The sequence below is a fragment of the Protomyctophum parallelum genome, assembly GCF_964188405.1.
Source record: "Protomyctophum parallelum genome assembly, chromosome: 10".
NCBI classification, from domain to species: Eukaryota; Metazoa; Chordata; class Actinopteri; order Myctophiformes; family Myctophidae; genus Protomyctophum; species Protomyctophum parallelum.
Window position 1 is genome coordinate 43,476,812 of NC_139704.1, and position 11,960 is coordinate 43,488,771.

General features: G+C 46.6%; 1 protein-coding gene across 1 annotated transcript; it reads left to right on the plus strand.

The window, feature by feature from the left end:
* Positions 1–1,452: 1,452 nt before the first annotated feature.
* Positions 1,453–11,680, plus strand: LOC310865839 (alanine--tRNA ligase, cytoplasmic-like; the record flags this gene model as incomplete). Its single annotated transcript, XM_083775049.1, has 4 exons — positions 1,453–2,913; positions 10,891–10,993; positions 11,158–11,391; positions 11,616–11,680. The coding sequence occupies 4 exons, from the start codon at positions 1,453–1,455 to the stop codon at positions 11,678–11,680; spliced, it is 1,863 nt and encodes a 620-aa protein (XP_083631175.1).
* Between the last annotated feature and the right edge of the window lie 280 nt (positions 11,681–11,960).

Here is an 11,960-nt window from a genome sequence, read left to right on the forward strand (position 1 = left end):
AGATTCCTTTTCAGGCAAACATGTCCACCGTAAGATGAACCTAAGTAGGCTAGAATGGGGTTGCTAGGTGTAAGTATGTAGGACTAGTAGCATGCCAAAGTTTGTGCTATTGCCATAGAGAATGCAATAACTCATAAACTACAAAACATAAAAATAAAAATAAAGTTCCAGCATGTGTCTCCACAGTCTGATTTGTCGCTTTCCGATGTTGTCGCTTTTGTCGCTTTCCGCTTTTGTCGCTTTCCGATTTAGTCTCTTTCCGATTTTGTCGCTTTCCGCTTTTGTCGCTTTTGTCGCTTTCCGATTTTGACGCTTTCCGATTTTGTCGCTTTTGTCGCTTTCCGATTTTGTCGCTTTCCGATTTTGTCGCTTTTGTCGCTTTCCGATTTTGTCGCTTTCCGATTTTGTCGCTTTTGTCGCTTTTGTCGCTTTTGTCGCTTTTGTCGCTTTCCGATTTTGTCGCTTTCCGATTTTGTCGCTTTTGTCGCTTTCCGATTTTGTCGCTTTCCGATTTTGTCGCTTTCCGATTTTGTCGCTTTTGTCGCTTTCCGATTTTGTCGCTTTCCGATTTTGTCGCTTTTGCCGCTTTCCGATTTTGTCGCTTTCCGATTTTGTCGCTTTCCGATTTTGTCGCTTTCCGATTTTGTCGCTTTTGTCGCTTTCCGCTTTTGTCGCTTTCCGATTTTGTCGCTTTCCGATTTTGTCGCTTTCCGATTTTGTCGCTTTTGTCGCTTTCCGATTTTGTCGCTTTCCGATTGTCGCTTTTGTCGCTTTCCGATTTTGTCGCTTTCCGATTGTCGCTTTTGTCGCTTTCCGATTTTGTCGCTTTCCGATTTTGTCGCTTTTGTCGCTTTCCGATTTTGTCGCTTTCCGATTTTGTCACTTTTGTCGCTTTCCGATTTTGTCGCTTTTGTCGCTTTCCGCTTTTGTCGCTTTCCGATTTTGTCGCTTTCCGATTTTGTCGCTTTCCGATTTTGTTGCTTTTCGCTTTTGTCGCTTTTGTCGCTTTCCGATTTTGTCGCTTTCCGATTTTGTCGCTTTCCAATTTTGTCGCTTTCCGATTTTGTCGCTTTCCGATTTTGTCGCTTTCCGATTTTGTCGCTTTTGTCGCTTTCCGATTTTGTCGCTTTCCGATTTTGTCGCTTTTGTCGCTTTCCGATTTGTCGCTTTCCGATTTTGTCGCTTTTGTCGCTTTCCGATTTTGTCGCTTTTGTCGTTTTCCGCTTTCTACTAAAGACGTCACGCATGCAGCGTGCGCGTCAGTGTGACATCAGGGTGACATCACGGTGACATCACAGCGACGCCTCTGAAAGGCAGGTCACAGCCGTGCTGCTGCCATTTTTGGAAAAGGCGTCAGTGTGAGACTGACTGACGACGGATCCTAAACTCGGACAACCGCTCACCGATCCCGAGTTGCGTATTTGACGTGAGACGTATTAGCGGCTAATTACCATGGACGGCGTGCTAAGCGGCGCCGAGGTCCGCCAGAAGTTCATCGACTACTTCCGCGCCCGCGGCCACGACCTCGTCCCCTCGTCCTCGGTGGTCCCGCTGGATGACCCCACACTGCTGTTCGCCAACGCCGGCATGAACCAGTTCAAGCCCCTCCTCCTGGGCACCGCGGGCCCCTCCCACCCCAGCCGCGCCGCCAACTCCCAGAAGTGCATCCGCGCCGGCGGCAAGCACAACGACCTGGAGGACGTGGGCGCGGACGTCTACCACCACACCTTCTTCGAGATGCTGGGCTCCTGGTCCTTCGGCGACTACTTCAAGCGCCGCGCCTGCCAGATGGCCCTGGAGCTGCTGACGCGGGAGTTCGGGCTCCCCGCCGAGCGCCTCTACGTCACCTACTTCGGGGGCCACGAAGAGCAGGGGCTCCGCCTGGAGCCCGACTGGGAGTGCCGGGACATCTGGCTGGCGCTGGGCGTGGACGAGGCCCGCGTCCTGCCGGGAAGCATGAGGGACAACTTCTGGGAGATGGGCGACACGGGCCCGTGCGGGCCCTGCAGCGAGATCCACTACGACCGCGTGGGGGACCGCGACGCCGCCGGCCTGGTCAACACGGACGACCCGGACGTCCTGGAGCTCTGGAACCTGGTGTTCGTCCAGTTCGACAGGGAGTCGCCCACGGAGCTCCGCCCGCTGCCCAGGCAGAGCGTGGACACGGGCATGGGCCTGGAGCGCCTGGTGTCCGTCCTGCAGGGCAAGACCTCCAACTACGACACCGACCTCTTCCGGCCGCTCTTGGAGGTCATCCGGGAGTTCTCGGGCGCCCGGCCTTACGCTGGTAAGGTGGGCGCCGAGGACGCGGACGGCGTGGACATGGCGTACCGCGTGCTGGCCGACCACGCCCGCACCCTCACCGTGGCCCTCTCGGACGGAGGGCGGCCCGACAACACGGGGCGGGGCTACGTGCTGAGGAGGATCCTGCGCCGTGCCGTGCTGTACTCGGCTAAGCTAAAGAGCGCTAAGCTAACGAGTGAAGCACAGGAGGAGGAGGAGGAGGAGGAGGAGACCTTCGCCTCTCTGGTGAAGATGTTGGAGGACCGGAGGGGGTCCTTGGCCTCCCTGGTGGACGTGGTGGTGGAGTCCCTGGGCGACGCCTTCCCGGAGCTGAGGAAGGACCCGGCCGTCGTGAAGGCCATCATCGACGACGAGGAGAAGCAGTTCCTGAAGACGCTCAACCGAGGCTGCGTCGTCCTGGACAGGAAGATGGAGAAGAGCCTGGCGGCGTGCATCCCGGGCGAGACGGCGTGGCTGCTGTACTCCACCTATGGCCTCCCGCTGGACCTGATCGTCCTCCTCGGCGAGAAGCGACGCCTGGCTGTGGACACGGACGCCTTCGAGGAGGAGAGGAGAAAGGCGCGGCTGCTGTCCCACGGCGGCGGCGTTAAGGCGGCTCAAGCTGGGAGAGTAAACTACAGTATATAGTCCTGTGACGAACAGTCAAAAAGTGCTTTAGTTTTTGAGATACCCCTACCGGGCTTAGGACCAAACACAACATAGTTTTTCCTCATCTCTAAGGCCTCCCATACATGAAATGGATTCTTGTATAAAAATATTTTACTGAAAAAGTGGTGGCACTGGGGCACGGTGGCACAGTTGGTAGTGCTGTCGCCTCACAGCTAGAAGGTCCTGGGTTCAATTCCCGCTCGGGACGCTGTGGGTGCTGGCGGCGTGTTTCCTCCTCTGCGTCATCAGTGCCCATACCTGAAGGCGGGGTTGGCGAAAGGGCCTTTCTGTGTGGAGTTTGCATGTTCTCCCCGTGTCCCCTAGGGTAGATACCCTCACATGTTCTCCCCGTGTCCCCTAGGGTAGGTACCCTCACATGTTCTCCCCGTGTCCCCTAGGGTAGGTAACCTCACATGTTCTCCCCGTGTCCCCTAGGGTAGATACCCTCACAAAAACATGCAGTAATCCTGGTCACTAAACTGCCTCCCCCTGGCCAGCCGGGGCGCCTGATGGAGGGGAAAGGAACTGGTTGGAATAACGTGTTCCTTCCACGCGCTACGTCCAACCAGGGAAACTCCCCCCTGTCAGGTGTAAAGGAGCAACTTGGACACTCAGGCATGAAGGAAGCATGAGTTCAAGTCCGTTGCTCTCCCCTTGTCCCCCATATATGGGACTAGGTTGGTGGAGGGTGTGTAGAACCCAGGATCACATTAGATGATTGACACAGGGGTGAAAAATGGGTTACAAAATCGTGGGATAAAAAATATATATAAAAAAAATAAAAAGTGGTGAAATTGATATTTAAAGTTATACACCCCAAAGTAAAGATACAGCCTGTCCGTCTGGGGATTAAGGCATATAAACTCATGTAGATTCACAATGGAAGCTCTGAGAGGTTTACAACTTGGCATACTTGAAGCCAGGACATCCCTCTACATTCTAAAAAAGGAATAATGTCAATATGTGAATGTAAATATGAGATATAGACATTTGAACACATACCTACAATAGGCGGAAATGTAAACCTATGTAGAGTGTCTTCTTTACTTTATAGTGACTCTGACATGGATTGTCATAGCAACACATATGAACGGTGTGGTTCTGCTGAATCCAGCAATACCAATTGTTTAACCCATTCTGACCTGAGATCAGATTCATACGAGGTTTCCACTGGACACACACTGGTCTGATTATAACCCATTCTGACCTGAGATCAGATTTAAAAAATGTCAGTCGTTCTTCGATTTTTCAAAAATAGCAGATCTACAAGCTCATAGCGCGCCACCGAGTGGCGCGCTATGAGCTTGTAGATCTGCTATTTTTCAATAGCTAAAGCATAACATCATGCTAACACCAAAATGGGTTAACTGTAGATTGAATACTCATGGAGTTACTATTATTAATATTATTAACTGTAGCTTGAATACTCAGAGTTATGGCACTAAACGTATATGGTTTCCCAAATGGGAGGAAATAAAGCAGTCCTAAATTAAATCTACAGTATCAAACAGATTTGTTTTATTTTGACTTCACTTATGCAAGGGTGGGGAAATTATAACAAATTCACTTGAGAGAAGTCCCTAAAATATATATGAAATGTCACAAATGAGAAATTGTTAAAGTATATAATTATGCAGCTTCAACAATAGTAGGCTACAGAGAGAAATGCAGCCCTACAATAGAACTATAACTATTATTTAGCACACCTGGATGAGGGAAACCAAGCTCAATGTTACTGTACGGCCTGTTGTGAAACCGAATATACAAAAGATATTTCGACAATACTTTTCTTTCACTTAAAGGAGGAAACTGATGACAAAAAGATAGAAAAGGAGAGAACTATGACTCATTTGGACTTCATGTTGACATATCCGTGGTGCAGTAGATCATATCATGGAGATGTGGTCCGGTACGCTCTTAACCCATTTAGACCTGAAGACATTTCTGCAACATGTCTTCTAAATCCTGACAGTTTTCTGAAAAGCCTATGTTTCTATGTCAGTCATTCTTAAAGTTTTTCATGTCAAGGAACCCAACAATCATACTATAATTAACAGAATGTCTGTGTGTCCGTGTGTGTGTCTGTCTGTCTGTCAGAAACAGTGCCGTAACTCCTTACTGCCTGCACCAATCACTCCCACTTTTCACACAGGCATTGACCATATGCATATGGAGGGCGTAACGAAGCCCTTTTCGATTTGACACATTAATGATTATTAATTAATGTATTTGTCAATTACCAACGCACCCGGGCGCAGTACCCTTCACGGCCACAAGGGGGGGCAAATATCTCACAACGGGTAAGGACTAGTATATGTAATTGGCCGTCGACCCCTATCTGAAAATATGTTGTTCCAGGGACCCCACATGAAGCAAAGATTGAGTTAAAAACGATCGCTCTGACAGAATATATATTCAAAGATTTGCACCACATTTTCACGATTTTTCAAAAATAGCAGAATAGATCTGCTATTTTCCAATAGCTAAAGTATAACATAATTCTTAAAACACCAAAAGGGGTTCCCGCCCGTCACTACACCTTTGGTTCTCAAAGTTGGGGTCTCAGCTGGTCCTTAGAAGGGTAGAAACTAAAATCACCCAGATAATGTATCATTCATAATACTGTACAGTACTATGCTGCGTGAATAAACATACAATTTGATAGCATACAGTAGATCACCCAGGTTTTATGGTTTTTCAATCCCCACACGTGTGCGTGCGTGTGTGTATGTATAAGTGCTGCAACACTTAAAATGTAGAATATGACATTTTAACGGTAATATCGTATATACGTACACGCGTGTGGGTATAGGGATAGGGTGGCCTGGCTGGGTGTGACTACCGCGGCCTGAATGATTCAGCCCTGGTGTGAGATATGAACAGATGTCAATATGAAGTTGAGGATAACATTGACCACTTCTGTGTCAAAGCCCCATTCCCACCGCCCAAGCTAGCTTCTGCTTTGGCTTCATGGTCCCATGTTATCTCTATGAAGAGCAGCTTTTGAGCTTTGAAGCTTGGAATGAACAGCTTCTTTTTTTTTTGCTTTGCTTTCATGCTCACCAAAACTCAACTTTAAAGCTGCTTTGAAACGCTGGAGCTTTTCAAAGCTGCGTGTAGCCAATCAGAGCACAGCGTGGTTTGAGGGGGCGGAGTTGAGATCATTTCACAAAACCAAAAGTCTCTCCGAGAGCTGTCCGGCCCGATTCTCCGCATTTAAAAAAATACTTTTTAAATATGGGCTGTATATGAAATATGAATGGATATTTGGCAAGACCATAGCCGATTTTATCGATAGAAATTAAAGTTTATATGAGAAACAAGTTGTCGAAGCGGTGAAAACAGGTTGTGTTCCGTGTTCCCAGTGGATTGATACTTTTTCTGGGGAGAATAGTTCCTGCATTCACCCCCCCGCCCCGGTTCTCATCGAAGCCATTGATGCGGACTATTGCCCAGTCCAGAACGGCGCTGTCCGTCGCTGAATGTGGACTAAACAGTGCATAAATTAGCAGATATAGATCGATAGATATATTGTTTAAACAATTAAACAATATAGTTCCAACCGGTGTCGGAGTTTCCCCGAGAAGAGGTGAGGAGAAGCCCGCTCTCAGCCGGTCGTCGTCGTCGTGTGTGTGTGTGTGTTTGAGAGAGAGAGAGAGAGAGAGAGAGAGAGAGAGAGAGAGAGAGAGAGAGAGAGAGCGATATAATGCTATAAATGGCCCGTATATATATATGCCATATAACGTATATACTGGCCCCATTAACTATTAATGCTAATGTTAAGTAAACGATATCACTCATGCACACACACGTACACAACCCCCCCCCCCCCCCACACACACACACACACACACACACACACTCTCGCAGAATTAGAGAATTATATTTATTCATAAAGTCATCACCAGCACAGTGATGGTATAGGTATTGATTATTTATTTTATTTAGATATTGATTATTTTAATCAATTTAGATATTGATTATTTATTAAGTAATTAAAGTATGCCTAGCCTACTAGTTGGCACAATGTTTTCCCCGGGAGGAGCAGACCAGAGGAGGGTCAGTGACAGACAGACAGGGCCGCGGGGGCTCCCTTCCCCGGACTTGAGACTTGGGACTGAATGTCCGGAAATCACACGTAAACATAAGCTGTTTTAATTGCTTTTACGACGTGCTGGATATATACAATTGTATTTCTACGGTATGCTCTTGCTAAATCAACATTAACATTACATACAGGCCCAGGCCGTGGCGTAACGGTCTGGGCACCGGACTGGTAATCCAGTCGCAGTGTGCCGCGGGTTCGACTCCCGAGCCCGACACGGCCTTTACTGCATGTCATCCCCCCATCTCTCTCCCGTTTCCTGTCAGCCTACTGTCTGTCCCTTCAAAAATCAATAAAAAGGCGTAAGCCGCAAAAAAAAAAAAAAAAAACATTACATACAGAGCCGCTATTTTAAAAAATGCCCGGAGAGTTTTGCTCGTGGCGGAGGAGGAGGAGGAGAGCGGAGTGGGGGGGTTTCCCAACCCCAAGACGAGCACTTCAGCTGGGGTAAAAGAGGGAGGAACGAGATCGGGTCCGTAGTCTCGTTCGGTTATTTACAAACAAGTTTACCAAGATTATATTATTTATTCATCCATACGTAGGTTATGATGTAACTAAATATATAATTATTTCTCCTCTACAGTCGCTATTTTACATTTTAGACTTTCAAATGCGCATCTGCTCTCTGCCTGTTTTCTTTCTCAGCTGAGCTCAAGCCTGCAGTCCAGGCAGCTTGAGTGACAGGTACCTTGTACACGCCCACTTTCTCAAAAAAAAGCAGCTTCGAAATGAGTTCAGCTTTGCTTTTATTTCCAGCTTTGGCCGGTCTGAACGGGGCTTTAAGCCCCGTTCAGACCTAAAGAAGCTGGAAATAAAAGCAAAGCAAAACTCATTTCGACGCAGCTTTTTTTTGAGAAAGTGGGCGTGTACAAGGTACCTGTCACTCAAGCTGCCTGGACTGGCTTTGAGACGAGAGGAAGAACACAGGCAGTTTTTTAGCAGATGCGCATTTGAAAGTCTAAAATGTAAAATAGCGACTGTAGAGGAGAAATAATTATATATTTAGTTACATCATAACCTATTTATCGATGAATAAATAATATAATCTTGGTAAACTTGTTTGTAAATAACCGAACGGACCGGATCTCAATTGAACAATGTGGACCCTGTTGTAAACAAGTGTAATGCTTAATTGGGTCGTCCACTCACAGTTGACAGTCTTTGTATTGAGTTTGTGCTTAAAATGTACTGTAAATTCTACAAACTGTTAATAAATATTTCAATCAATCAATCAAACCCCCCCCGTCTTCAGTGCTCATGTCTCATGTCTCATGCTCATGACGTCCCAAGGGTTGACTTCTCAGTAGGTTCCTCGTCTCCCCGTGGATCCACTTGTAGCTTCAGTTATGATTATGAAACGCACCGCGCGGACTGTATGAAAACTCGCGTACCGATCGCTCCTCTCCAGTCTCCTCTCCAGGCTACTCTCTCCCACAGGGCCGCGCCATCTTGGCTCTATAGAGCGTAAGGGAACGTGCGAGCGTCGGGGCGTGTCGCTGCGCTGACGCACGTTCACACACGCATATACATATATTCTGAATTAATATTGTAGGAGCCATTATGATGGTGCTATATTATTGGTTGGGTTGGCATATTATGTTTGAACACTTGGTGGCGGGCTTTGGATTTGGCAGCACTGGGTGTGCTATTTAGAGGGCACTCAGGTGCAGTGATTCAGATCACTAGACACAGGGAACCAGGGACTCAAACCGTTCTTACCAGTAGCAGCAGCACAGCAGCAGCAGACCAGAGACTAACTTGTAACATCTACTAATAACATCACTGGTATGTTCATGTTCATGCTCACTTTGACTTCTGATAAATAAATAACACTCAAACTGGATCAAAGACTGGACATCCATCTGTTGCAGTTTTCTGTGTGTGTACTGCGTAGGATCACTCCCATACCTGTGAGGTAACTGCAAAAACTGAAAAAAAAGTTACAAATATGTAAGTTCAGCTTTGACCCATTCATAAATATGAGTAAATAATTAAGTAGCATGCATATTTATAATACCTTTTCGCTGTTCAACACAGACCAGTCCTGCAGGATAATATTAGAGGTGGAATAGAATGAAAATGACTTTTTAATGTTTTTAGAGCAACCAGAATTTGGCCGCTGGTTGTTACTATGGGGTTTAATGAGAGTGTCGCCTCTTTATATAGAATCTCTTTGCGTTAGGTCTGCGAGTTGTTTGGCCATGTGTATATCACGGGCGCCGCCATTGTATATAAATATATAAATAAAGTTTATTATTATTATTATTATTGTGTCCCCCAGCTGCGGGTTGCGGTCTGTCCTTTGATGTGTGTTGATATGTGTTTGATCTCATGGCCAGTTTACATGAAAGGGTGTGATGTGGATTGATGTTTATGATGATATTAATGTTGTCCAGTACCTGGTGATATTGTATTATGTATGGTATCTTATTTGTTTCTATACTTATTATTGTCTCTTGTCTGTGTTTATTGCAGAAACCACATTGACACGTTGTCATTCGCACTCAGTGCTGTATCTTCATTCCCATGCCGTGCCTGTAAAGCTGTGCCTACAACAACTACAGTAAACTACAGTAAACTGTAGTGATGGGCGTCTGGTGCTGAAGCGTCGACACACGCTCCGAAACAGAACTTAATTTGCATATGAACCAGTGCTTCGGAGCTTGCTTCACTGGGGGGAAAAGAATCACGTGACCATGACGTCCGAACCAGTAACTGCTTCATTCCTCCCAACGAATCAGCAGACTGGTTCACGGGTTCACACGCCCACGTCATACCGGTTCGTTCTGTGAATGAATGAATCACCTGATGGGTCCCGTGCCACCCGGTGCTGCCACCCACCTGTGTCAGCTGAGCCCACCTCTCGATTCCGACAGGTCGAGACAGTTTGATTTGTAGCGCCTTCCCGTCTTTATAACCGTCTCAAACAATGCACAATATGCAGTGGCGTGCACAGATAGACACTAGGGGGTGCTAGAGCACCCAATGCCCTTTTGGCAATGTGCTCTTAAAAAAAGAAAAAAAAAAATCCTTAATTTGTAGTGTGTGGACCATGCGGTGACATTGATCAAATCTTGATAAAAAACGCTTCTACTATATTATTTAGGCCCCCCACAATCTAAAGCTATGTTTCTATGTCAGTGGTTCTTCGATTAAAGAAAAATAGCAGACCTACAAGCTCGTAGCGCGCCACTCGGTGGCGCGCTATGAGCTTGTAGATCTGCTATTTTTCAATAGCTTAAAGCACCAAAATGGGTTCCCGCCCGAAAATGCGCTGCACAAGGTGCCCTTTTTTCACTTGAGCACCTGCCCCTCTAAATGTCTGTGCACGCCACTGACGATATGTGGGTTGCAGTAGTAGGCGTTTGCATAGTAGTTGTTGTTGAGTTGTTGTTATATGATCATTATTACATTGCGTTTGCTTGTTGTATTGATCGTCGATCGTCGTCATGGAGCCAGCGAGGAAGAAGCCAGCTTCTGCTCCATCTGACATGTGGCAACATTTTGATATTATCTCTCCGAAGAAGGTAGGCTAGTGTTATTATTACTCATCATGGCTGTTTAATATCTTTGCTGTTTTTTTTTTGTTTTTTTTAAGATATTTGTTTTTGCGGCTTACGCCTTTTATTGTTTTTTTGAAGGGACAGACAGTAGGCTGACAGGAAACGGGAGAGAGATGGGGGGAAGACATGCAGTAAAGGCCGTGTCAGGCTCGGGAGTCGAACCTGCGGCACACTGCTACTGGATTACCAGTCGGGTGCCCAGACGGTTACACCACCGCCCAGGCCGCCTTATGCCTTTCTCTTCAGGTTCAGTGCTTGGTGTGTGCTCAGGAGCTGGCGTATCATGGGAATACTTCCGGCATGGTGAGGCACTTCACTGGGAAGCATGTGAATCATGGAGTTCCTGTTAACCAGGAGGCCGAGGGTAGTCGAGGTAGGCTATTATATTATAATTGATTTATCACACTGCACTTATACATTGACTATATTCCATGACACAAGCCCTGCTTCATTTAAATGAAATGTCTGATAAATCATTTTTTTCTTTTCTTTTTACATATTGTAGGCCTAATGTATATATTTCTGTCTGTCTTATAGTAACTAACCGGAAGCAAGAGCTGGATGAGGCTCTTGTGAACATGGTGGTGAAAGACTGCCAGCCTTTTTCCATCGTGGAGGACTCTGGCTTCAAGGAGTTTGTGGGATTGCTTGATCCCACATATATTCTTCCATCCAGAAAGGCTCTGAAGCAGATGATTTTGGCCAGATGTGAGGAGGAGAAGGCCACGGCCACGGCCGTGATGGAGAGCGTAGCGGCTGTGAGCCTGACCAGTGACATGTGGACCTCCATGCAGAGATGGGCAGTATTTGAAATACATGTATTTGAAATACGTATTTGTATTTTGTAATTTGTATTTCGCTGGGATGGAAGAAATTAGATGTATTTTGTATTTAGATACATTTTTTGACCCAGTATTTGTATTTTGTATCAAAATAACATTTTCTATGTATTTTGCCCATCTCTGCCTCCATGAATATGGATTTATATCTGGCAGTGACAGCCCACTATGTGGATGACTCTGCTAAGCTGGCCACAGTGGTTTTGGGAGTGGTGCCTTAAGCCTTTCCCCAGCAGCTCATACTTCTGAGAATATCGCCAGTGAGTTCAGGATTCTCATGGTGGAACGGGGCATCTAAGATAAGGTGGCAGCCATTGGTGACAGATGCAGGAGCTGACATGGTTGCAGCTCTCAGACTGTTAGGGAAACGGAATACAATTTGCTTTCCACATGGACTGAACTTAGTCGTGAAGAAGGCACTAGTGTCAACGCCTGGCCTGGAAGACCTGCGCACCAGGTCACGAAAAGCTGTGACTTACTTCAAGACCAGCACTATAGAGC